The sequence below is a fragment of the Rhododendron vialii genome, chromosome 5a (assembly GCF_030253575.1).
Source record: "Rhododendron vialii isolate Sample 1 chromosome 5a, ASM3025357v1".
In the NCBI taxonomy this organism is placed as follows: domain Eukaryota; kingdom Viridiplantae; phylum Streptophyta; class Magnoliopsida; order Ericales; family Ericaceae; genus Rhododendron; species Rhododendron vialii.
Genome location: NC_080561.1, coordinates 7,893,867 through 7,919,216, shown reverse-complemented (window position 1 = coordinate 7,919,216; position 25,350 = coordinate 7,893,867). Strand labels below are relative to the sequence as shown.

At 39.4% G+C, this 25,350-nt stretch overlaps 4 protein-coding genes across 4 annotated transcripts; 2 read left to right on the top strand and 2 right to left on the bottom strand.

Annotated features, from left to right (window-relative positions):
- Positions 1 to 1,523: 1,523 nt before the first annotated feature.
- On the top strand, positions 1,524 to 6,367 carry LOC131325138 (bZIP transcription factor 29-like). The gene is made up of 5 exons (XM_058357211.1): positions 1,524 to 1,774; positions 1,910 to 3,385; positions 3,689 to 3,821; positions 3,912 to 3,996; positions 5,849 to 6,367. The coding sequence occupies exons 2-5, from the start codon at positions 2,097 to 2,099 to the stop codon at positions 6,034 to 6,036; spliced, it is 1,695 nt and encodes a 564-aa protein (XP_058213194.1). The 5' UTR covers positions 1,524 to 1,774; positions 1,910 to 2,096; the 3' UTR covers positions 6,037 to 6,367.
- Positions 6,368 to 7,290: 923 nt separating this feature from the next.
- On the bottom strand, positions 7,291 to 10,684 carry LOC131325137 (amidophosphoribosyltransferase, chloroplastic). Its single transcript, XM_058357210.1, has 2 exons — positions 10,090 to 10,684; positions 7,291 to 8,842 (listed from the first exon to the last, which is right to left on the bottom strand). Exons 1-2 carry the CDS (start codon positions 10,575 to 10,577, stop codon positions 7,570 to 7,572), a joined length of 1,761 nt encoding a protein of 586 aa, XP_058213193.1. The 5' UTR covers positions 10,578 to 10,684; the 3' UTR covers positions 7,291 to 7,569.
- A 1,969-nt stretch (positions 10,685 to 12,653) lies between these two features.
- On the bottom strand, positions 12,654 to 16,433 carry LOC131325136 (peptidyl-prolyl cis-trans isomerase Pin1-like). Its single transcript, XM_058357208.1, has 2 exons — positions 16,081 to 16,433; positions 12,654 to 12,974 (listed from the first exon to the last, which is right to left on the bottom strand). The coding sequence occupies exons 1-2, from the start codon at positions 16,310 to 16,312 to the stop codon at positions 12,850 to 12,852; spliced, it is 357 nt and encodes a 118-aa protein (XP_058213191.1). The 5' UTR covers positions 16,313 to 16,433; the 3' UTR covers positions 12,654 to 12,849.
- Positions 16,434 to 17,948: 1,515 nt separating this feature from the next.
- Positions 17,949 to 21,205, top strand: LOC131325135 (uncharacterized). Its single transcript, XM_058357207.1, has 3 exons — positions 17,949 to 18,169; positions 18,427 to 18,492; positions 20,831 to 21,205. Exons 1-3 carry the CDS (start codon positions 18,122 to 18,124, stop codon positions 20,876 to 20,878), a joined length of 162 nt encoding a protein of 53 aa, XP_058213190.1. The 5' UTR covers positions 17,949 to 18,121; the 3' UTR covers positions 20,879 to 21,205.
- The last annotated feature ends 4,145 nt before the right edge of the window (positions 21,206 to 25,350 follow it).

Below are 25,350 nucleotides of genomic sequence, written 5' to 3'. Positions count from 1 at the left end.
CTCTCCTTCCCGATTGAATTTCGATGATCCGAGCCGCTCAAAGTGATCAGAACGTGATTTTAAGGGTCCCCGTGAGAAATTAGCAAAAAAAATGATCGGGAAGGGCTTCATCCGAGCAGTTTTCATTGAACGGTTCAAAAAAAACTGCTCGGATGACACCCTTCCCGGTCATTTTTTTTGCTGATTTCTCATGTGAACCCTTAAAATTACGTTCTGCACACATTGAACGGTTCGGATTTTCAAAATTTGATCGGGAAATGAAAGTCCCTCGTTTTAACAAAATGAGGGATCCCTCACTTGAAAATTCCTCGCTAAACTAAATGATTTTTTCATAAAAAAATAATTATCTTCTTTGATCTAATTGCTAATTCGTGAGCGATTTATCTCAAGTTGCCTTTTAATTTGCATATATCTTATGATTATTTAGAAAATACATTTATTTAGTGAAACAAATACCTCGAATTATTAAGAAATTAAATGAGTGATGAGGTGGAATATAGTCATCTCACATTGAGGGCAATAATAAATCATTTAATCACAATAATGTGATAAACAGTGTCGCATTAACTTTGCTCTTATCCTTTGGGGGTTTATTAAAGCAAAATAGCAACTACTCCTACCAAAAATAACAAGGGAGGAGTTATTTTACATCTACCGATAATTAATTCATGGGGGTGGCCCAAGCGTGGATAAAGATTTAATTAAGGAGTAATTATTTGCTACTAATAATCATCATCCAAACCGGAGACCTTATAGTGCGGGGTGCACTACATGGATGCAGTGCAGAATTCGAGCTAAAAGTGTTTGTAACGGTCCATATTGTAAAGATTTAAGGCTCGAATCGCGCATTACATGCATGTAGTGTAGGGGCATTATAGGATTCCTCAATCCCCAGTTGAAAAAGTATAACGAAGAAATGCTTTTACTGTATAACCGGATGAAATGATTAATGGATTAGGTAATCGGTTGTTTGAGTTGCTTTCGTTGAGAATAATGCGTATGTAGAAGTACTATCGATAATGAGACTAGTATACAACAAATTAGAATGTATACACATTATTCTCAACGAAAGCATCAATTCAGAAAAAATCATCATTTCTAACACATTAAAAATTTTACTTTCTAACCGTCTTTGAAATTCTTGTCCAACAATTTAGAAATACGTAAACAAACACACACACATAATACGGTTAGCAAGATCGTTAACTTTAATACTTTGGAATTAGTCAAAGTACACGAAACTCGGCCGGACATCCGTCACCGAAGAAGGAAAAGATTAGTACTCCGTAAGAAGAATCAGTGGCGTGGTTTACACTTGCGACGTGACCGCGTATTTTCAAAACTTTGAAGTTAAGCATTATTTTATTTATTTATTTATTTTTTTTGGGGGATTTATTTGCTGCATAATTTGCGGTGATGGAGGAGGAAAGATTTCTCAAATGCGGTCGGAATGAAATTGAAATTCGCTCCAAATGCAAACCCCATCCCCAAATCCAAATTCCCATTAAATTCACGCGTAGTTGGAGTCATGAAATCCGTGTAGTAGTCATCGTCGATATAGAGAGAGAAACCTCACACACATACAAGCAGCTTTTAGAGAGAGAGAGAGAGAGCTTTGTCTTCGTCGTCGTCGTTGTTTCCGCCTCAGCTCTCTCGCACTCCCTCTAGATTAAAGACTGAGAAACTCCCCCTGCTAACTTGCGCCAAATGCGGCGTACACAGTCCATTAGCTGCTGTCTTGCGCACTCGAAAGTGGCCGGTCATTGTACACAAGGTATACACATACATTTGACTGTCACTTGTTTGTTTTCTTCAAGAACCTAAATTTGTGGTTTTTTTTTTTTTTTTTTCCTCCTGGGTATTGTGAAATGATTGGTTTTTAATTGCTACCTTGTGATCTCATTTCCAGAACCTAGGGTTTAGCCTTCAATTGAAGAGTTGTGTATGGTTTGCTGCTGTGATTAAGTTGGGCCTGGACTGAACCGAGCTGAACTGAACTGAACTTTGTCAAGTTGTGTAGGGTTTTTCAAGAGACATTGTAGAGTTATATACTTGCAAGAACATATATAAAGTAGTTGTTTGTGGGTTTTAAGGAAATGGGAGAAACTGAGGAAGGTCGTATGGACATGATGCGTAGACTGCAATCTTCATTTGGGACTTCATCTTCTTCAATCCCTATACAGCATAATAGTATGAGTCAACTGGACATTCCTCAGTTCAATTCTTCGCAAATCCGCGCTCCGATGAGGCAATTTTCGCCGAATTTTAACGCTGATGGGAGTGGTAAGAGGGTAGGTATACCACCGTCCCACCCGCAAATCCCGCCTATATCACCTTACTCCCAGATCCCTGTTACCCGGCCCGCAAACCAACAGATGGGTTCTCAGAATTTCGCCCCGAGGCCCACCCATTCGCGATCTTTATCGCAGCCCGCATTTTTCTCCTTTGATTCACTGCCTCCGTTGAGCCCGTCGCCGTATCGTGACTCGCCGTCTACGTCGAATTCTGGTCCTGTATCTACAGTTGATGTGTCAATGGAGGAGAGAGATGCAAACTTGCAGTCTTTGTTATTGCCGCCCTCCCATATCGGAAGGGGTGGTTCTTCGAAGGTAGGGGAGAGTCTTCCTCCTCGCAAGGCGCATAGGCGATCTAATAGCGATATCCCATTTGGGTTGTCTACTATTATGCAATCTTCACCACCTCTCGTCCCATTAAAGAGTCCCAGTGGATTTGAGCAGTCTTTATTCAGAGACAATTCATGTGCTAAGCCGATCCAGCTGGTTAAACGTGAGACAAGTTGGGATAAAAGTGGGGAAAGCAATGTAGAAGGGATGGGTGAGAGGAAACCAGAAGGAGAAGTTATGGATGATCTATTTTCGGCTTACATGAATTTGGACAACCTTGACACTTTAAACTCTTCTGGAACCGATGACAAGCAGTCGATGGAGAATCGCGAGGATTTGGATAGTAGAGCCAGTGGTACAAAGACAAACGGAGGCGACAGCAGTGACAATGAAGCAACGAGTTGTGTGAATGAAAGTGGGAATGGTTTGTATAGGCAAGGCATCAATTCTTTGAATGAGAGAAGAGAAGGGAACAAAAGAAATGCAGGGGGAGATATTACTCCGACCACTAGACACTATAGAAGTGTTTCCATGGATAGCTTTATGGGGAAGCTTAACTTTGGTGACGAGTCTCCAAAACTGCCGCCTTCCCCTGGGTTACGCCCTGGACAATTGTCTCCCAGCAATTCAAATGACGAGAATTCAAATACCTTTAGCTTGGAATTTGGAAATGGTGAATTTAGTGGGGCTGAACTGAAGAAAATTATGGCCAATGAGAAACTTACCGAGATAGCAGTAAGTGACCCCAAGCGGGCAAAAAGGTAATGACTTCTTAAATCCTTAGCTGCATCAGTTGAATTGATTAATTGGATTTGAATGGTAGACTAAGTGTGTGGTTGGATGGTATCATTATGGGATGGAATGGTAGGGAATGGTTATTGTTTCCCCTCCCTATGGATTGGCCATTCACCTAAACTGGTGAATATTGATACTATTTGTAATGTATATTCTGTTTGTTTTTAGCATACTGATTGGCAGTCTGAGCATTCCAAGAGAATAGTCGTTTAATTCCATCTTATTTCTAGTGAACCAAACATGGCCTAATCGAGTCTTGGTCAATTCAGGATTTTGGCAAATCGTCAATCAGCTGCTCGCTCAAAAGAACGAAAGTTGCGGTATATTGCAGAGCTGGAGCACAAAGTTCAAACTTTACAGACGGAAGCAACCACATTGTCAGCTCAGCTTACCCTATTGCAGGTAATGATTAGAGCGTCATGGATTTGTTTCAGGTCTATTTTGTTAAGTGTTGCAATATCTTACTGTTGCTTTGTTTATACTGTCATATAGAGAGATTCTTCTGGACTCAGTAACCAAAACAACGAATTGAAGTTTCGACTGCAAGCCATGGAACAACAGGCACAGCTTCGAGATGGTATGATTTTATGACTATACGATATAAAAGCAGAAAGAAGAAGGTGCTAAATGCTCATACTTTAGTTGCTGCGTAAACATGTTTCTAAAGAGATGCAAGGATAATTTTCACAAATGAATTTTGAATCCTCTATGCATTTTCTTTTGCTTTTCATTTTGGTGTGCACGGATGGGAAATCATTTTTCATGTTATAATTCTTGTCTTGTAAATAGTAATATAGGTGCCTCTGGTAGTTTTTCTTTTGCATTACATTAGCTGGGGCTAAGAAGAGAAACCATTTTATTAACTTTTTCTTATTCTCTTTATGCTATGAAAAGTATTACGACTACCGGGCTTACGGACACTACTTTTTTGCTTAATTTGAATTTAGGGCAAATCCATTCAATCCCCCTGTGGTTTGGCTAGCACATGCGGATTTATCCCCCTATCATTTGGAAATATGCAAATACCTCTATGGGTTTTTGGACTAAAGTGCACTGTCAATTCTGTTTACGTTGTCTGTATTGACCGTAATAACTTATCCATCCTCTTCTTTTTCCTCTCTTATTTGTCTGCAAACTGCAGTATACTCACAACATTTGTAATCAAATTAAATCACTTTGTTGATGCGATTTTTTTGTTTCTTTTTTTCTTTCAAGTTTACAACCTTGATCTCCCACTTGCTATCTTGGGATTTTTTATGGTGTGGAAAAAAACGTAGTATCAAGTTATGCTCATATATTTCCTCTTACATAACGTACACATGCTATTTGCCACATACGTGGATATCGCTACCAATTCCTTTGAATTGCAGAGAAGCACTGTATCTCATATTTTCTTTAAAAATCCAAGTCTTCTGCTAACCAAAACACCACCAAGTATTGTTCTCTCTCGTGTATTAGTGTAGCTTCACTGTTGGTTTTGCTCTTCCCGGAAGACTATTATTTCTTTTTATCAGACAACATGTGTTTCTTTTGAGAAAGATATCACGTTCGTTTCCTCATGATTTTTCTTGGGGTTTCTTTCTCATAGATTGGGCGAAACACGGGATGTTTCCTGCGAATTTCGATGGTTTATCCTACAATTTCCTTAACCTTAGTTTTACATCATCGTCTGGGGGATATTTCTTGCTGGGCTTTTAATTTGCTCAGAATCGTCCCTACTTTTTGTCATGGGGGCCGTCTCGTGAAGGGGGCAATTTCATGCGCATAAGTAACAGCATACTGTGGTTAAATTGTTGAATCATTTTGTATGGCTGTTATCTTTTCTTTCTTTATATATCCAATTTATTGCTTAAATGTCTAATGATTAAGTTTTTTATACACGAATTTTGTTTGGATTTAAATTGATTTCTGCTTTAAATCATGTCTAACGTCATTGGGCAGGTGGTTTTATCTAGAGATCATAATTCTTTTTCACCCTTTTGAAGGAACAGTCATGCCGTGCATATTGATTTGTATCAGTTCAACAGAATAAAATTGACATTTTTAAAAACTGATGTTTCATTGTTAAAAAGAGAAATCCGGTTCCTTTTTCCTTCAAGGTTGAATGAGTATGTAATCTCTCTTGCTCCCTTTCTGCCCGTGAAACTTGATGAAATATGGAATGAAGTAGAAGAGATGTATATTTCATTGGTATCACTGTAGTACAATTCTTGACATGAAGGATCTCAATCGCTCCTATGAGAAAGTAATGTAAAATCGATGACGCTTGAGCTCTCAAACTCAAATATCCAATTCTCTTTATTAGACCTAAATATCAGCCATTCTTATCGAATAATCATATCAAACTAGTTCATTAGAAGTCCTTTTTTTTCCTTTTCCAAATGGAGCTCAAAGAGAGTTGCATATTTAAATGTGGTTGCTTGTGACAGCTCTTAATGAAGCTCTAACTGCGGAGGTTCAAAGATTGAAGATTGCTACTGCGGAGATGAATGGGGATCCAACCAAGTTCCAGCAGCTTTCTATCAGCCCCCAGATGTTCCAGCGACACCAGCAGCAGCAACAGACTCAACAGCAGCAGCAGAATGGCAACAAAACCCAAAAGCAAGACCAGTTGTAGGTTCTGCTAAGATAGAGCTGGGGTGGAAGTTGTATGCTTCTCAATTTAGTTTGTCGCCTATTGTCCTTATTATAAGTAGAAGTAATGCATTCGTTCATTGGATTTGTATCTCAAAAGACTGAAAAAACGAAGGTGTGGTAGTTGCAGGTTAAACCTCGTTCTGCATATCCTTCCCCAAGTCTATATAGGTATAGACAAGAAGCCTTTATATCTGTAGCCCTATAAATTTGGATTTAAAGTTTCATTTTGAAATGTTTTGTTGCCACAATTGGAGAGCTGAACTTCAACTCTTCCCGTTGTTTCATCTGAGTAAAGTACTAGTATTTCATTATCGTCTGGTGTGGTATACTGCTCAGTTCTCTAATTCTTTTGCTGGTGCCAATTGTGGTTAGGTGTCCCAGAACCAGTTTGGTTAGGTTTTGGTAGATCTCCTTTTTGAAAGGATCCCAAACGCGTTCAGCTCTCTTAGGTTTACGTTTACCCTGCTGCAATCTATGTGATTGGGCACCCCGTTCGTTCCTTAGACAAGCTTGTATGTGAGGCTGAATCTGTTTACCCTGCTGCAATCTTTGTGATTGGGCACCCCGTTTGTTCCTTCAACAAGCTTGTATGCGAGGCTGAATCTATCGAATCACTGGGTGAAACCCGTGTGCCTTGTTTTGTCAAATTCACTAGATCCATGTTAATTTGACGTATCTGCAAATGGCTGTAGGATTTGAACGTCAAGTCTTGTTTCTTGGTACGCAGCCTTACAGACTCTATCGTTTCATCAGATTCGCTAGTGGAAAGCCGACGAATCTGGTAAGGACTCGAAATTAAAGAGAAGAAAGAAAATAACAAGATAGCTATTCAAATGCTGAAGGCAGAGACACAAACTTCATTACCGTATTTCGCCATAAGTACAAAGTATAACGTAAATGTGTGCGGACATTCAAGAAATCAATAAGCTCCAGTGAGTATCATAACACATTAGGTAAATGCCACGACAACCGGAAAATGAGGAAAAAAAAAAAAAAAAGCATGTTAAACATAGGCCTTCAGCTTCCCCTGCTGCAAATTTTAGATATAGAACAAACATAATAAATTGCACCAAAATGTCAATCACTGGTCAAATTAAGACATCCCCTAAACTCTGCTGTTTCCATCACCAGAAGAAGTACCTGAACGGTAAACTGGAAGCCCTGTGAGCTAGATATCTAAGCAATGAAAAATGACAACCTCAGCCCCAGGGAGCAATGGTTAATGTACAAAAAGTTCATCAATACATGTGAAAGATGTATAAATATCTAGAAAAGTGCATTGATATCCGTAGAAAAATACATTGAAATTCTCTAGACTTTTTTTGGAATTAGGTGTGATTTATCCACAGCCCATTTACCTAAATGGGCCGAGGTTAGCAAAAACGATAAACAATACAGAAGAAGCATTCTCCACTTTCTGATCTGAATCTGTCCCTTCCCTCTAGTGTCCCACCTCCCAAAAAGCAATAAAAAACAGTGAATCAGAAGCAATTGTGAGCAACATACATAGCAACTATAGTGAAACAGTTTCCTCCTCCATTTTCTGATCTGTACTTGTCTTTCCCTCCTGCACTCTAGTTCCTTGAATCCAACCCCCATCAATTGAACCTATACTTCCATTCAACCCATCGTCGACGAAATCGCCAACTCGTTTCACTTTCCCCGTCGGCTCAACCGGATACTTCCCAGAAAAGCAAGCATAACAAAAGTTGTTAGAGTCGCTTCCCAGCAACTTCTTTAAGCTATCAAACGGCAAAAAAGCAAGCGAATCCAGCCCAATGAACTCCCTAATTTCCTCAACACTCATCCTATTTGAAATCAACTCCTCTGTACTTGGCGTGTCCACTCCGTAATAACACGACCCTATAATCGGTGGACTAGCAATCCTCATGTGAACTTCTTTTGCCCCCGCCTCCTTTAACAACCTCACGATCTTCGAAGAAGTCGTCCCTCTCACGATCGAGTCGTCCACAACCACAACTCTTTTTCCTTCCAATACAGCCCTCACCGGCGAAAGCTTGAGCTTCACCCCAAAATCCCTAATTTTCTGCGATGGCTCAATGAAAGTTCTTCCCACGTAGTGTGACCTAATTAACCCTTGTTGAAAGGGCACCCCAATTTTCGCGGCATAACCAAGTGCAGCTACCACCCCAGAATCGGGCACAGCGATCACTACATCACAATCGGCAGGGGCTTCAATGGCTAGTATTTCGCCAAATGCCCGGCGAGATTCGTACACTGACCGTCCGAAAACAATAGAAGTTGGGAGAGCAAAATATATGTGCTCAAATATACAAGCTTTGGGTTCAGGGTGTGGCATTAGACAAAGGGATTGAATCCCATCTTTGTCCACTACTAAAACTTCACCAGGATGGACTTCTCTCTCACAAGTGGCCTCAATTAGGTCAAGTGCACAGGTCTCAGAAGCAAAAACTATTGCCCCGTTGCTTCTTCTACCCATTACCAATGGCCGAAACCCATAAGGATCTCGAACCGCAACCAATTTATCTTCTGTTAGAAACACCATCGAATAGGCTCCTTCGAGCTTCTCGCAAGCCTCAACAATTCTCAAGAAAAATGGTCTAGCTTTCGATATTGCTATTAAGTGAAGGACAACCTCTGTATCAGAACTGGTATTGAAAATTGAGCCATTTTCTTCAAGCATGGCACGGAGGGACTGGTAATTGACCAAATTGCCATTGTGGGCGACGCCGACGGACCCGAATCGGTAACCGGCCACGAAGGGTTGGACGTTCTTGAGCATGGAGGAGCCGGCGGTGGAGTACCTACATGGATGGACGCAGGATTCTAATTTTGAGGCGTGAATGTGCATGCAACAACACAATTGTGATCGAACTGGATCCTCTCCGGCCCTCAAGGACGGTCATGTTAAAATCATTCGTGGCACTAGATGGGCACACTTTGATGATCGAAATTACTTGCGTTTTCAATTCGTCAACCATGCCAAAAATCATGGCTATTGGATACCAGTTGATATATTTTCGGCACACATTTATCTATGTCAATTTATATCCAATGAACATGATCTTTGGCTTTTGGCATTGTTGATATTCTCATGAACTTTAAAAAGTGAAACGTTCCGACCATAAAAGTGGGCCCTGGAAATTCCAGGCTGGAAGGGCGCGCACAAATTCACTACCATATTTCGAATACTAAGTAAATATTCTCATGCACCTGTGTCAACTACATATAATTAACAGTAGTAATACATATTTGAAAAACTCTACGCAGAACCTATATAATTTCATACTTCCCTCCCCACCATTTTATTTTATTTCTCTACTTTTGACTTTTTGATTTTCCAAAATGTTTTCATCTATTTCTACAAATCAAATTGAAAACACTATCAAATTTTCACTTTGCCGGTTTGCCCGCATCTCTTAAATTGACTTGACCAATCAAACTTTTTTTTGGGTACTTAAAGTGGACCTGGTACATGTTAGGGTTGTCACATTTGTTACGGAATATTGCCATGTCATACCACACTTTCCGTAGGACCCACCGCACCTACTCCGTAGAATCCACCACACCCATGTCGACACCAAAGCGAAAAATCTAACTTCAATTGATGGGCATTTAAGTGAAAACATCAAGTTGAAAAAACGCAATAATTATGCTCCCTAAATAAGTCATATTTGCAAAACAAATGGACTACCATTTTTATAAGGGCTCGTTTGGTTCCTTAATCTCAAAAATAGCTTATTAGTTTCTAATGAAAACAAGTATTCCTCCGTCCCTAAATAAGTGTTCGGCATGAAAAACTAGACTTTACAAAATATGCACATTTTTTATTAAAAAATTTAATTTCTTTTTCACAATCTAATAGAACTCATCGCTATCTATTGATTTGTGAAAAAAAATTAATTTTTTTAATGAAACAAATGCTTCTTTTTTCTTTTTGAAGGTCTAATTTTGGGTATTGTACATTTAACATTTAATTTTATTCAAGGACAGAGGAGGAAGTAGTATTAAAATAATAATTAACTCAGGTTCCAAACTTCTCCGGTAGTACCTGACGTGACCAATAGCCAAACCACCAGGAAGCTGCCGCAGCTTCGACTCGTTAAAAACATCGGCTACAAGCCCAACTCCGGTGACCGACTGCAAGACGTCGCCGTTAACCGCAACGATTCCGGCGCCCTCCTGTCCGCGGTGCTGGAGCGCGTGTAGGGCGAGGTAACACAGGCGCGAGGCCTCAGGGTCGCCGTAGATACCCACCACGCCGCACTCCTCCCTTGGCTTATCATCGTAGTAGTCGTCGTCGTCGTCGTCGGAGTAAATTGAGAGCGATTGGTGATCTGGGTTTGTTTTGTTTGTGGAGGTTATGCGGGAGATTGGGTTCTTGGAGGCGGTCGTGAGCAGGGTTCTGTGGGTTCGGGAGGAGGTGGGGGGGAAGAGAGAGAAGGGGGTGTTCGGAGAGAGAGAGTAGGGTTTGGTCTGTGAGGAAGAGAGAGACGAGAGGTTGGTGACCGTGGCCGTGGTGGCGGCGGCGGCGGACATTGTTGAGTGGTTGGGAGGTTCTGGTATGGAGGGGTGGTGAACTGGTGGGCTATGAATAGCCGAAGTGGCTTTGGCTTGAGTGTGGTCCTTTTGTTTCAATAAGTTTTCTTTTCTATTGTTACTTTCATTTTTCTGTCACTCCCAAGTGCTACACACACAACGGTTGTGTAAAACACAACACACAACTAATCTCTAGCCGTCCATTGCTATAATAAATGGTTAGAATTCGTTCAAATTCTTCCCCATAAAAGTTCAACTTTTTCTTGGAAGGGTTTTTTTAAAATCTAGACCGTCCAAATACATCTGGACGGTCAGAATTACGCACACAACCAACACAACGGTTGTGCAAGTAGCATTTTTGCATTATTATTCCAAAAATTTACCTCAAAATCTCCGAAGCAAACAAAGTTTGGTCCAGGTATTGTCACGTGGTGCCCATTATTGAGTGCATGGACCTCAAAAAATATGTGGTGAATAAAGATCTTAGAGCACTACGTAACGGTGTCCCAGGACCACCAAATAATTACTCGTTGTCAACATCCTCTCGTGTGATGGGTTTAACCCTCCATGTGATACAAAAATAAAAAAACAATTGCCGGTTTAGGGGACGATATGAATATCTTTATTTTGTAGTAAGATATTTTAAAGGAAAATGATAATGTCAGATTTGTTTTTGTTTGTGCTAAACCTCCACGCAGCATGCAGGTCCATTTCGGATCTCGCACGAAAAATTTAATGAAAAATGGAAAAATTGAATCGAGCACCTACACTTATCGGATTGAGCTAATTTTTCACAAGTCCATTCAATTTTTTTTTTAAATAAATAATTTAACGGCTCAGATTTTTCGTGTGGGATCCGAAGTGAGCCCCGTGACCTTCGGTGGAGAATCGATAAAGAACTCTTTTGGCAAATTGGCATACTTTGGAGCTCTTTTGGGCCACCGTTAACCAACATTAGAGACTTGAAACTAGTGGTAATATGGACGACATGGAAACTCATAGAAGTGGTTGTTAGTGGTAATTTTTCGTGTGGGATCCGGTGTGAGCCCCGCGACCTTCGGTGGAGAATAGGTGGTTTTTTTTTTTTTTTGTACGGCCTTGGAAGGATAGTTTGGACACCCTTTCTATGACAAGGACTTGAATTAGTTTAATTCCATGTTCAACACACTTTTGAATGACCTAAATGGACTGCTCGGACACCACGTGAGCATGGTCACGTATACCCACCCGGCACCCAAAAATTTATCATTTAATTGGCCTGAAGCAGTTGGTATCATGAGGTCAGGACATTTTATCTGTACTTCCATAACTACCAGTGGATACCATAGAATCTAAAGGGATCAGAACACTTCAAGTTGGTTTGGATCCAGATTCCATCACTCTCAACTCTTTTCACATATGGCTTTCAAAGGGAGCCCTCCATTCTCAGACACCAAGAGAATATGGCTAAGGATTGAAAGGACATTGGAGATTCTATCTATCTACAACCGCTGGAGTTTAACGCTAATAGTCGAACAAAACTATTAGAATTTGAGCTCGTATTTGCTACATAAAAACTCTTTTCACAATGATTCGTCACACAAGCAATTCAAGCTGAATTATATAACATAAATAAACTTTCAAACCAAACCTAAAGAAGCTACTATCGGTCTGTTCAGCTCGTGATGTCTAAAAATTCAAACTATTTGAGATGGACATTTAACCACCTCAATTAAAACTCATTCGAGATCAACTTGCTCAGTAATGTGAAGCCTGTTAAGTCTTCAAATCAAACTTAAACCCCAGTGCCCCAAGACATCATTCCAATATCTTGTCATGATGTCCCAGTATATTCCACCTTGGGGATGGAACTATATTTTTGAAAGCACCATTGCTTTCGTAATCACTCGACAAATTATCCTTGGCACCTTTTGTCGTTTTTCCATTTTAACAACAGTGAGAAAACAAAGCAAAATTTCCTCACCATGTAAAGTTTTCGCAAGAGAGTGATTGATTACCTTCAGCAGTTTTCTACCTCTTACAGTCCAACTTCTACGCGACCAAAGAAAATAGTGAAACACCATTAAAACAGAGACATAGCTCGACCGTTCACAAAGCAATGCATTGCGTGAGTTTTTGTAAGTTCAGTCAAACAATATCAGAATCTTATGCATCATGATGAATCATATTGGTTGTAGAACACCAAATATTAGAGCAGAACAGTACTTCAAATATAGAATTATGTCTGCTCATCGTGGTCTGCAGAAATCTGCATACCCTTCAATACTTTTTGTCAGCCTGTTCTCATGATTATGTGAAAGCCACTGTCGGTATCCACAATTTCGCTAACCTCACCAACTTTCAAAGCATAAGTTGCATCTTCAAAAGGTTTCTGCATCTGCCCACGACCAAAAGGTCCTGCAAATTACATTATAAAGTCAAAATAGAGCTGATAGCAACGCCTAGCAGCGTGTGGTAGATTCACAACTAGAATGGCACTATCGGATTACAAAGCATGAATAATATTCAACTTGAACTGTGAAACACCTTTCGAGCAATTAAGAAGACTGCAGTCACCATGCAAAAGATCACAAGAAAAGATACCAACCAACTTAACAGGTAAAATTTCTGTGTTGGTACCAATACCTTTGGGGGCATCCCCCTTGTCATTAAGTCATTGAACCATGGATGCTATCATGCTAGAAAGTCAAAATAGAAATGGATATGTAAACATACTGGACAATCAGCTGGAGATAGAGGCGTTGAATGAAGCACAAAAACAGGCGAGATCAGAAAGGGAAGATATGACAGTTAGGTGGTATCATCAGCCATTTGAGAGTGTAAGACAAACAATCCGATTTCAGCATTGCTACACTGAGATCGGATAATTATTTACAGTTGGAAGGTAAGCAAGCGATATAGAGGCACCAAATGTCCAAAGGATCAAGTCCTACGATCCTCTCTCAGGCCTCAGCCACCGGACCACGTGCTAGCTAGAACCATATTGCAATCTGGAAACCATAGAAAGATCGCCCATTGAGGTACAAGGAGCTCCCTAGGTAATGTCAGCCGACTCAAGGGGACATTTATGTGAGTAGCAAATCCTGCATGAGATTCTATTTCTCCTTGTGGCAGCTGTTTTTTGCATTACTGACTCAAACTCCCTTGTTTACCATGCAGAGACCCTTCAGCCCACAGGAGAGTCATAATTGAAGTGATCACTTCTGAAGGGCTCCAGCACTTCATTTCTCATGGTTCACAAGACCAAAATAGACATCTCAAACTGCACAGTAGAAAACGAATACAAGGGCAGAACTTAAACTTCTACGATGCCTTCTTACCCTGACCTAGCAATGCTTGATAAGACGAGGGAATGTAATTGGAATCCAAAAACCCTCTACTCCAGATTTATATCAATGTCTACCTACATGTCAAAATAAACCACAAAACAAAATGTGCTTTAACTTTCTGAAAACAATTGACCTAACAAAAGGTGTGTTAACTTGGTTGGTGAAGTCCCTTTGTATGCAAAATAACAGGGAAGAAATCTGGAGCAATAAACTACTGCAGATCTTATAATCTTTGCTTGACAATGAAGGATCTCAATAACATCCTAAACTGGAACCCAATAGGATATAAATGCATCAACTTACTGAGCTATATTTTGGAAGTTGGAGAGGTAAGTAGTTATTCCAAGGCAAAACATCTGTGCAGTTTGACCCATTGATATAATATCTAGCACAGAGTGCAATACATGGACAAGAAAAAGTGGGAAAAGACCAGACACTTGACTTGTATGACATAAACACCACAAGAATTGCAGATAAAAACCACAAGAATTGTATATCTTACATCCTACAGGAAATCACATTGGTGAATTTGGAAAGAAACAACAGTTGAACCATGAAACTTCACTGATGTAAACGTAGAAAATAAGAAAAGAGCCTCGACTTTAACAAGCTGATAGAGGCTGACCAAAAGCGAATGAACAAGGTGTTCTCTGTTCAGCTTCAGAAGAAAAATTCGCTCCAATTTGCATAATGAACCATCTCTAACGAGTAATCATCCTTTTCTAACTAGAGGACACGAATACGTAAAATACGGTGGCTGCGAACTACCTTTGCTTTGGTAATTATATGTGACAGAATCACAATACGCATAAATTTTCAAAAGTAACGCTTTGGTACCTACGACACACAATTGCTTTGGTGATTATGAGTTACATGACTTGGCAAACCAGTAAGAAAACAGTATTGGAATTCCCTTTTTCTACTGATGTGACTTGCTACTAGGGAGTTGCAAGGGAAATTTCTCAAACACTTGGCAATTTGTGCAATAAATCAAGAAAACTAGTTCAATAACCAATAAATAATTAACCAAACAACACTAGGGACTCTAGGGCCTAACAATTATGATGCCCTGCATTAAACAAAAAAACAAAAATAGTAATTGTATGCGCCCCAATTGAACACGAAACAAGCACTCACAGTATAAGCTATGGGAGTTAATCAAATGGTAAATTGAAAGGCATAGGTTAAGCAATCCAAAAACCTATAAATGAGAAATGAACGACTCTAAACCAAATCAATAGCAATAAGTCACCCATCAATAGCTGAGCAGAGATGAGAAATAAACCAAACCACTCAAATTCGAGCTCGTGTTCGCTTGTCAAAAGCTCCTTTGAGATCAGTTTCTCGCATAAACAAATCAAGCTTGTACCTTTTTTTTTAAAGCTTGTTAAACTTTCAAACCAAGCTTGAACATGCTACTGCTCTGCTTGTTCGACTTATGATTCGCCTATCTATTCTACTATGGCTGGCTCAGAGACATCAGAGGAAGACCATAATCTCTATAATCTCTAACTGGGTACCATCATAGCTTCACTAGGTCATTCAACCTAGCGTATAATCACTAGCATTTAAGTAAATCACCACACCTCCTCTATAATACATACGATAATTGACAAGTGAGAGTGCATGGTCAACACACACCTAAAATGCCTACATTCAAGCTACTCGAGATTGGTTTGTGACCAGCTCGATTAAAGCTTGTTTGAGATTAGCTTACCTCATGAACAAGTCGGGCTTGAACATATTTTTAAAACTCGTTTACTTTAAATAAAGCTTGAACAATCAACAGTTCATATTTTTAAAGCTTGTTAAATCTTTCAAATAAAGCTTGAACAATATAAACTGTTCGGCTCGTTTGGTAGGTTTACCAGTCCAACAGCTGAAAATCAATCCAAATGCACCAACTCTGAACACAATATACAATCGAACCACGTATTTGAATGTGCAAGCACAGATCTCCACCAGGGGTGCAAACGAGCCAAGCCAAGCTTCGTAGTGTTCGAGCACGAACGAGCCTAAAACTCGAGCTCGCTTTGTTAAGTAAATTAGCTAGGCTAGCCTCATTTACAAACGAGCCTAAAAATCGAGCTCGAGCTGCTCCCGAGCATCTCGGTTCGTTTGCATCCCTGTCCAGTAAACCTAAAGTTTTTTTTTAAAAAAAATTGGATACGGACCGAGATCACCGCCGCGCTTGGCGGAGCTGCAGTCAGAATAGCGGGAGGCGACGGCGTCGAACTTGGCGGTTCCGGAGACGACGTCGTCACGGAGGGATTGGAGCTGGGCGACGGCGGCATCGCGAGTGGTGGCGGAGATGACGCGGCCCTCCGGATCTTTCCACGACGACTTGCGACGGGAGCCCTGGTGCTTTATCAGTATGTGCGACGCCCTCACTTGTCCCGACGCCATTTTCGCCACTCGAGAGGTTCGATGAACTAATGGAGTAGTATCAGAAGACTGCAGCTTTCGAGCAATGAAGAAGATGGATTCCAGAGGAGAGTCGTGTAAGTTTTTTGTTGCGTAAAATGTTGTACTATCCCCCTGTATTCAAGCTTAATTTTAGATAGATCCCTCTACTTGTCATATTTTTTGACCGATGGGTGCAAACGGCTGAATCGAGCTGAGTTTTATAGTGTTAGGTCTCGGCTCGTTAATTTACTTAACAAGACTTTGTAAACGAGCCAAACTTTTAATGCCTTGTTCGGTTGTGGGTTTGGAAATTTTTTGGGTTTGGTTTTTGGGTAATGAGTGAAGAGATAAAATATGGTAATAATTGAAGATATGAATAATGAGTAGAGAGAGATAAAGAGAAAAATGAGATTAATGACTGGATATAGGGGTAATGAGTGGAGAAAAAAATAAAAGTAATAATTGAAAATATAGGTAATAAATAGATTTGGGTTTGGAAATTTTTTTCCAAACCCACAACCGAATAAGGGCTAAGTGTTTAGCTCGGCTCGTTTCTTAAACGAGCCTAAAACTCGAGCTTGACTTGATTACTAAACGAGCCGAGCCACAAGCAACTAAGTACTGGCCTTGAGCGAAGGTGAGCAAGATGTTTTCCTTCAATCCTAAAACTTGTGTAGTACTCCATTCGTTCCAAAAATAATGTACTCCTTCCGTTTCAAAATGAGTGGTCTTTATGGGATTCCGTACCATTTTAAAATGCTTATATCTTCCGATTTATGAAATTTTATGTGATTTTGAAAACTTTGTTTAATAGAACTAATTAAAATCTATGAAACAAGATCTATATTGCATATTTTTTAACCCTCATATTGAAAGATATAAGCAATTGAAAATGACATGTTTTTCCAAAAAGGTCACTCATTTTGGAATGGAGAGAATATTTACTAAAATAATTTTTTATTTTTTACACTGTTCAAAAGATCCCATCGGGGAATTAAAAGGTGTCCCCCACTTTATTGTGTGCCTATAATAAAATGTTATGCATCTCAAAGTGAATGTTATGTTAATAATAGCAAAATGAATATTATGTTAATGAAATGATGGAGGATACCGCGAAATATGTAATTTTGAAATGTTGCGCCATTTAAAGAAAAAAACATATGCATTAAGTAAAAAAATGTAATGTCTTCTTATGATAAAATGTTATGCCATTTTATACTCTTATTAATTTTGTTACACCATTTTGTGGTTATTGTATGCTCTTTTGTGATTATTGTTACGTATTCTTGTGATTAATGTTGTGCATTTTTATAATGAAAAAAAACTTATCATGATCTCCAATACAAAGTGGGGACAACATAGACGCTCCCATTTGCATCAATTCTTACGGAGTCAATGCAAAACTGCAATTGATAACTGGGATTGGTTACCACCAAAAATAATTTTGCTAGCCCCGCACACATACACATATACATACACATACACAAATACTTGCACCCGCGAATTCACATATTGTTTGAGTCTATGTGCGAGCTTTTTTATACGTGTATGTGTTTATGGTTTTAGAATATAGTAAAAACAAAAACAAAAACCGAAAGGGATGTTTTTGTAGTTTCAAAAAGTTAAAGGGGGGAGATCCGAATAATTTACCTGTATCTATCCCAAGTTTCCCAATGGATTCAAGCGCACCCAATCACCGCCCAATCTTTGCAAACAAAAGAATTAGGGCTCACATCTCGAGGTGAGAATTTTATCAGAGACTCCTCTGCTCATCCTTTTCTCCTCAAGTCTCAACCCACAAATTCCCAAATGGCGCCGCCTCCTGGTCCTTATTCCGGTACCAGTACTCTAGCTCTGGTATCGCCTCTCTCTCTCTCTCTCTCATATCTGTGTGTATTGCGATTTTTGTAGTTTTTTTGTTTGCCAGACGGTAGGATGGTAGTTGTTAGTGTAAAGTTAAGATTACGATGAGGCCCAACCTCCCATCCATCCATAGGAGTCGAACATTAGACCTCACGCCCTAAAGAAGCGCTACACAACAATTAAGGTATTTTTTTTCGATTTTTGGACTTACATGAAGTCTTATTCTCCAAATTTGGTTAACGTGGATGTAGGTGGCTCGTGTTTCCGCCTTCTCTCTAGGGCTCGCTTACGGGAGCATCAAGCTCAAGTATCTCAAGGTACTCTCTGAACTCCTTACCCCTTGAGTTCTGCTTTTCTAAATTTCGTAGTCGTTTTCCTGTACTCATTGTTTTGTCTCTTGTTTCATTTCGTGATTTCTGTGTTTGTGGTTAATTATGTGATTACAAGTAACGCTGAAGAATGCAATCCTTGGCGAATTGGTTCATTATTTCCCCGAATCAAAAGTTGGGTAGCTATATTATATGTCAAGTATGATTCATGATTTTGCGGTGGTCACAACGTAGATTTTTTGCCATTTCGAATGTACTATAGAACGTCACAATTAGGACCACTACTACCCTGTATTAATATGTCTTATGATTGAATGATATTCAACATACGGGTGCATAGGTGCTGCATGTTCTTGAAAGATGGAGATCAGTGGCATGTTTGATTATTTGTTGTACTTTTGCCAAGGATCTTTGGGCTGCGGTTCTTGTTTGGTGGGGCATTTCATGGGTTTTTCCGGCGATGGTGGTAAAATTTATTTGGGAATGGGTTGGGGTCAGAGTTAGTGGAAAAACGATGACCTTAACTAACTGAAGGCGGCCAACCTACTCTCGTGAATCATTTCCGCCCGAGCGGTCATAGTTCAGATTTCATTACATCTACATAGTAGGTCTAAAAAGATTGCCTCAGATGGTGTAGTAGTAGTTGGTATTGTCCAATTTTAGTTTGTGAGGATGCTAGGAGAGGGTAGTTTCCATGTAGACTTTCCTGTACTCTTATGTTGTAATTGCATAAAAATTTGCAGGCAGCGGTTGGTGCACCAAAATGGTGTTCAACGTGTTCCCAGTTACGTGTCAAAACATTTCTTTGCTAAATGATATTGTGTCTCTCAATGCCTCAATGGTTCATTGGTGAAACTCAGGCAGCAAGGGAAGAGGAGATACTAGATAGTGATAGTTGTTGGGGTGAGGAGGGGGAGTTGCGAAGGTGTTTTGGGAGGAAGGAGGCGATGGTGGCTCCTCCCCCTCATTTGGAATGGTAAGCGTTATTCGGGGTTTTCTGATGGTTTGGGGGTAGATGAAGGAGAAGCGTATAATAGTCTTATTGCATTGAGATTGGGGTTTACTTCATATTTTTCTCATGCTAAATATATCAAAATAGGTGGGTGTCGGTAGTAAGTGAAGTTAAAATTGGCCAAAACCACATCATGGTTTATTGGCTATTTATAAATGCCGGGCCTGAAATGGTCCAGATCCAAACCACAGGGAGACAAAATGGATTCTGTAAAGAAAAGTAATTTTAAATTAGGGACACGTTGGGAAATTTCATAGAGGCAACCCGAAGTATTGGTATCTGACATAGATATGATGGATTCTGTAAAGAAAAGTAATTTCAAATTAGGGACACGTTGGGAAATTTCATATAGGCAACCCGAAGTATTGGTATCTGACATAGATATGATGCCGATTCAACTCCCTTCTGCAAATATCTTTACTTCATAGGAAGCGACTAATAGCAACTGGTTTGTAGTTCCTCTGATACTGTTACAACTCCCTTCTGGAAGTTTCTGTTTTTCAGGGGAAGTAATTAAGCACAACTAGTTAGTATGCCTCTGATATTGTTTCAGCGGTTACAAAACTGAAACACAGGTCTGTGTTTTTCTGTCCTGCCAATTCAAGCACCTCGCAAAAGAGATGCCAAGCTATAGATGTGCTCTGTGGAGCTTTTGTTGAACTTCCTCGGGGACAATTGGCGGTTGCTGGACAGATTTCCTTTGGCTTTTTTGTACATTGATTAAGTACTGGAAGAATTTTAGCGCGTTTATTGAAACCTCATCATAGTACGAGAGAGTAACTGTTCTGGCATAAAGTGTTTGGTTCACAACCATTCCTCTAGTCACTTAGTGGAACTATATTACTCCTACCAATTTGCCTTGTCAAATTGGATGGATGGATCGTCAAAATTTGATGCCTTGCACTTCAAATGTTGTCAATTTCCATGGATGTCAAAACTCAATCGTCTTAATGTTATTACTTATTACTGATGAGGTTTCGTAGCATTCTTGGTATTTGGACTGCGTTTTTTCACCATCTGCTATGTAGTTTTGTTACTTTTGTGGATCATTATCCAATGCTAACAACAGTATTCCCCCCCTCTGTAAAATAAAAAGGAAAAAACAAAAAACAGGAAGAAAGCTATTCTGCAAGTAAGTTTACATTATTGAAATCCATAACAAACATTACCCGATGATCTTGTCACTTTACTTTTGATTAGGCGACTGTGGTTTCCCATGATTGGTGAGTTCATGCTACTACTTGATACTTTTATGCACATTATTTGTACATAGTCTGCAAATACTGATATGTTGGTTCTGTTTTCTTGCCTCAGGCGAAAGCTAAGTCTCATCAGAAAGCTGAAGCCAAGGCACATCACTGAAGGGGAGTGGTTATGTATCTCCTTTTTACCTTTGTGTTTGTTCATGGCAAATAATGGATTTCTGTCAAAAGTGCTTGTGGACCACGGTGCTCTGCATATAGCTTTGCAATTTTGTAGAAGTTTTGTACTTTGTTCTGCAACTGGTCTAGTTCTTAATATTAGCATTATGCGAACAACGTGGGGAAGTGCCATATCATATGGACATGGGATATTCTTCAGTTCCCCAATTCATATTTCACTTGATTAGATCCGTTGGTATCTCTTAGTTGCATTGATATGATGTGTGTAAAGTCGTTACTCTTCACTATTGTGACACTTGTTCTGCCATTTGGTGTCTTGATCTCTCCATGCCGTTGAAATTCAGTTACTGCTACCTTTGGAAGGCTTTACCTTGATAAACACCCCCATTGTGACTGGGAGTGATTTTGTATATATCCCAAGTAACTAAATACAGAAAATCAATGGATCTACTTGCACCGGAAGAATGGATCGAGACCAAACTTGTGTGGGCCGTGGTTTAGTCGATTCTTTCTATGCATAGAGTACCTTACGAAATTCAGATTTGTTCATTCGATCACCTGCCATGATGGCCTGATGGGTGACCTACTCTGATTGCGTGATGGGTTGAAATTGTATGGTAGGTCCTATTTAAAACAGAGGACTCATTGTTTAGTGTGGTGGGGGTTGTGATAGAGAGAATGCAATCCGAGCTACACGCTACTCTCACTTTGTAGATCAAATAAAGATAGGTTTACTCCATGAAGTGCTGATTATACAAGTTGTAGAGCCTACACACTACTCTCACTTATCATCTTTTGCAATAGTCCTAAGTTTGGGTTTGGAGTCTCAATTATCATCTTTTGCACGGCTTCTTGGCAGTTTACCGAGAGTGTGCAGTTGGGCTTCTCTCGAACGCTTGTCAGATCTAATTCAATGATGGGTTTTGTTCATATTGTTGATCTCTCGATTTGCATAGGCATGGTTTAAAATCATGTTAATTGGATACCGATTAGTATGTGAACAGAATAAAAAAGAAACCGAGACTGAATTTCGGTGATTCTGATCCGGTGTGCGCAGAACATCAGTTTGATTTGTTTTTTTTTTTACTCTGTTCACATATTAATTAATCTTCAATTAACATGATTTTAAACCACACGTGTGTTTTGTTGAGATCTACAATATAGACAGAACCGATTATTGAACTAGATTCGGCAAATGGCAGGAAAAGATCCAACTGCACCCCTGTGCCATTCTCGGCAAACTGCAGAAAAGCCACTTCCTTTTGCAATAATCCTAAGTTTGGAGTCATGATGTAACACGAAGTATTGTAGTATTATATTTGAGTGCCATTTGTTGTGATTATAGTTTGATGTATACCTTTTTTTGTTAAAAGTGTGATCCACCACTGCATCACCCACATTGTATTTTCAAATTAAATGTGATGTATTGTGAGAGAATGACCTGTCTCGTAAAGAGAGAAATAAGTACTCAAAAAATAAGAATCTTAGTGGAACGGGATAGAGCGCGGAAAACTTGGGCAAAACTACACTCAAACCAGTACACCTTTTCCGTTCCAGAGTTCATCAAGAAATTAATGAACATGATATATGCTTCAATTGGAACACTGCCAAGGGCAATATAGTTGAAGCAGCATGTGCTGTATGAAAAATAACGGGTTACAACGATTGCGAAAAAACCTCGTAACATTGCAATATCGACCAAACTACAGGAGTTCCTTCTGGCGGGTTGAGAGAATACCAGCGGCATGCCCTCTTGATGGCGGCAAAACCTTTTGCAATTACTTGATCAACTCATTGCGCTCCCTCAACTTCTCCGTCTCGCCACCCTGCGCCAAAAACCTCTCCAACATCCGAAGCACCGCCTCACTCATACGCCTCCCTCTCTCCAACATTTGTCTTGCACAATCGAAGTCTTCTCCCTCCTTTTCATGCGCGCACAACCCGGTTGCCAAAAAATGCAATGCACAACTGTGTGGACAATGACGTCTCTCCATCTTGATGTACAGGTAACCCTGCAACTCCAAACCCAAATCAGGCCGACGGCTCTTACAAAAGAATTTCATCAGTAACACCACCGTTCGCGTCTTTTCCAAACCCAAATCAGGCCGACGGCTCTTACAAAAGAATTTCATCAGTAACACCACCGTTCGCGTCTTGGGAACGAAATTTCTCTTCACCATCTTCTCACATAGCTCAACAACAGAGTCCACGTCTTTCGCCCTGCCCTCATTAATATGAGAAAACATGGTATGGTATGTGACATTGTCATATTGAATGCCTTCTCTTCCATCTCATCCATCAACATTGACTGCAGACTTCGCGTCTCTCGATTGAACAAAACAACTCAGTAAAGCATTGTAAGCCCTAGTATCCGCCACCAAGTTTCTCACGGCAATTTCATCGAACAACTATCGTGCCTTGGTTAAATTCTGAGCAACCCCTGCTCCATGAATCAAAGTAGACATTGTTTGAATCGTAGGCAACAAGTTCACCAATTCCATCTCTTTAACAAGTCTCAGTCCCTCACCAACACGTCCTTTCTTGCAATAAGCATTGATTCGAATACTGTAAGTCACGCTATCAGGCTTAAACCCTCGTCGAATCGTCTCATGGCAGAACAACTCAACGGAAGTAATACCACCCGTTTGCTTAAACCCTAACAGCAAGATTCATCGTCTTCGCATTGGGCGAAAGTGCCTGATCAAGGGAGTCGACAGGTGTCAAGTGAGGTTTGATCCGGTATTAAGAACGGTTTCAACTAAGTACTTAGAGCATCCGCAATGGGAATAATCAAATTCAATAACCAAAATGTGTCACGTCAGCATTTGATTATCCATTTAGTTCATAATCAAACTTAACAAACTTTACCTCCACATTGGTTATTTTTGCATCCCTATAAAAAAAAATCCCACAATACGCAATGCACCTATGTCCAATTGCAAACGAGTTTTAATCAAGCACCCGATCACACCAAATTTTTCGTCTCGATGAGACGATTCTAATGTGGGGTGTTTTTTAGTTTTTTAGTTTTGAGTTTGGTTATTGGGTTTGATTATTGAGTTTTGGTTATTGGTAAAAGTTGTTAAGTTTGGTTATGGAATGGATAAAATTTGATTATTTGCTAAAAGACTTGTAACTTTGCTTATTACAATGCGAAGTGTTTTTTTAGCATTGTTGTTAAGTTTGCTTATCCATACCAATTTGCTTATTACAATGTGGATGCTCTTATTGTTGAATTAAAAGTGATGTATTGTAAGAGAATGACCTATCTTATAAAATGAGAAATAAATAATAAAAAATAAAAACTTTAGTGGAACCGGCCTTGCTATTTCTGCTTAAAAAAAAAAGTGAAACTCTCCTATTTCCGCTTTAATTTGTTTATCTTTAACTTAGAGAGCTAATAATGCCAAAACCACTTTTGTTCTTGCCAAAACCTTTCTTGTTCATGCCAAAACCACTTTTGTTCCTGTCAAAACTCATTCATTGCATGACTTAATTGTCCTTCACTACACAACTTACTTTACGAACATGTCCCTTTAAATCCAAAGAATTATATTATCGTTCCAAAATGTTTTCTTCCCGTTCCAGAAACCTTCTTAAAAAATAAGCAGCTTATTTCATATTTTCAAACTCAAAAATAAAGTAAATGAAAAATAATTTTTCAATTTTTTTTGCATCGTATAAAAGATCTCATCAAGATCTTCCAAACAAGATCCATATTGCATATTTTTAGATTTCAATAAGACTACAATTTTTGAGTTTGAAATTGCCTTCTTAAAAAATAAGGACTTATTTTGGTTTCCGGAACGGAGCTGCTACAAAGGTTCTTCAACGGAGAGAAGCTAGAAGTAGAGCTAGGCTTGGCCGCTTGGGTTTCTCTTGGGTTGCTCGTGAATTGATGAAAACATGGAATTGGAAAACATAGATGTTTAATTTTTGTTTACGTCTCTTCTCAAATTACCTCTAGTTTTGCTCGTAAATTGCATTTTTGTTTGATGTTTAATTTTTGTTTGTTTCTCTTCTAAAATTAATGCTAGAATTTGATCATGAATCCTTGCATTTTTGCTTGAAATGTGGAACTGGAAAACACCTTGCACTTCTGGGATTTTCAGGGATATTTTCGTAAAGTAAGTGATGTAGTGGAGGGCAATTAAGTCATGTAATGAATGAGTTTTGGCATGAACAAAAAGAGTTTTGGCATTATCAATTCCCTTAACTTATTAGGCTGTGCTTAAATTATTCTCTCTTGTATTTTTTGGGTTAATTCTAGGGAGAATTTTTCATAAGTCCACTATACTACTTTCCAAACCCACTAAGTCCATTTCTAAATTCTATAACCTCCTAAGTCCACTAACCTATTAATAAGGATATAATAATCTTGATTAGTCTAATATACCCCCTGTTTTGAAAAAAAAAATTGCCCCGTTATTTCCTCAATTTCAAACATATCCA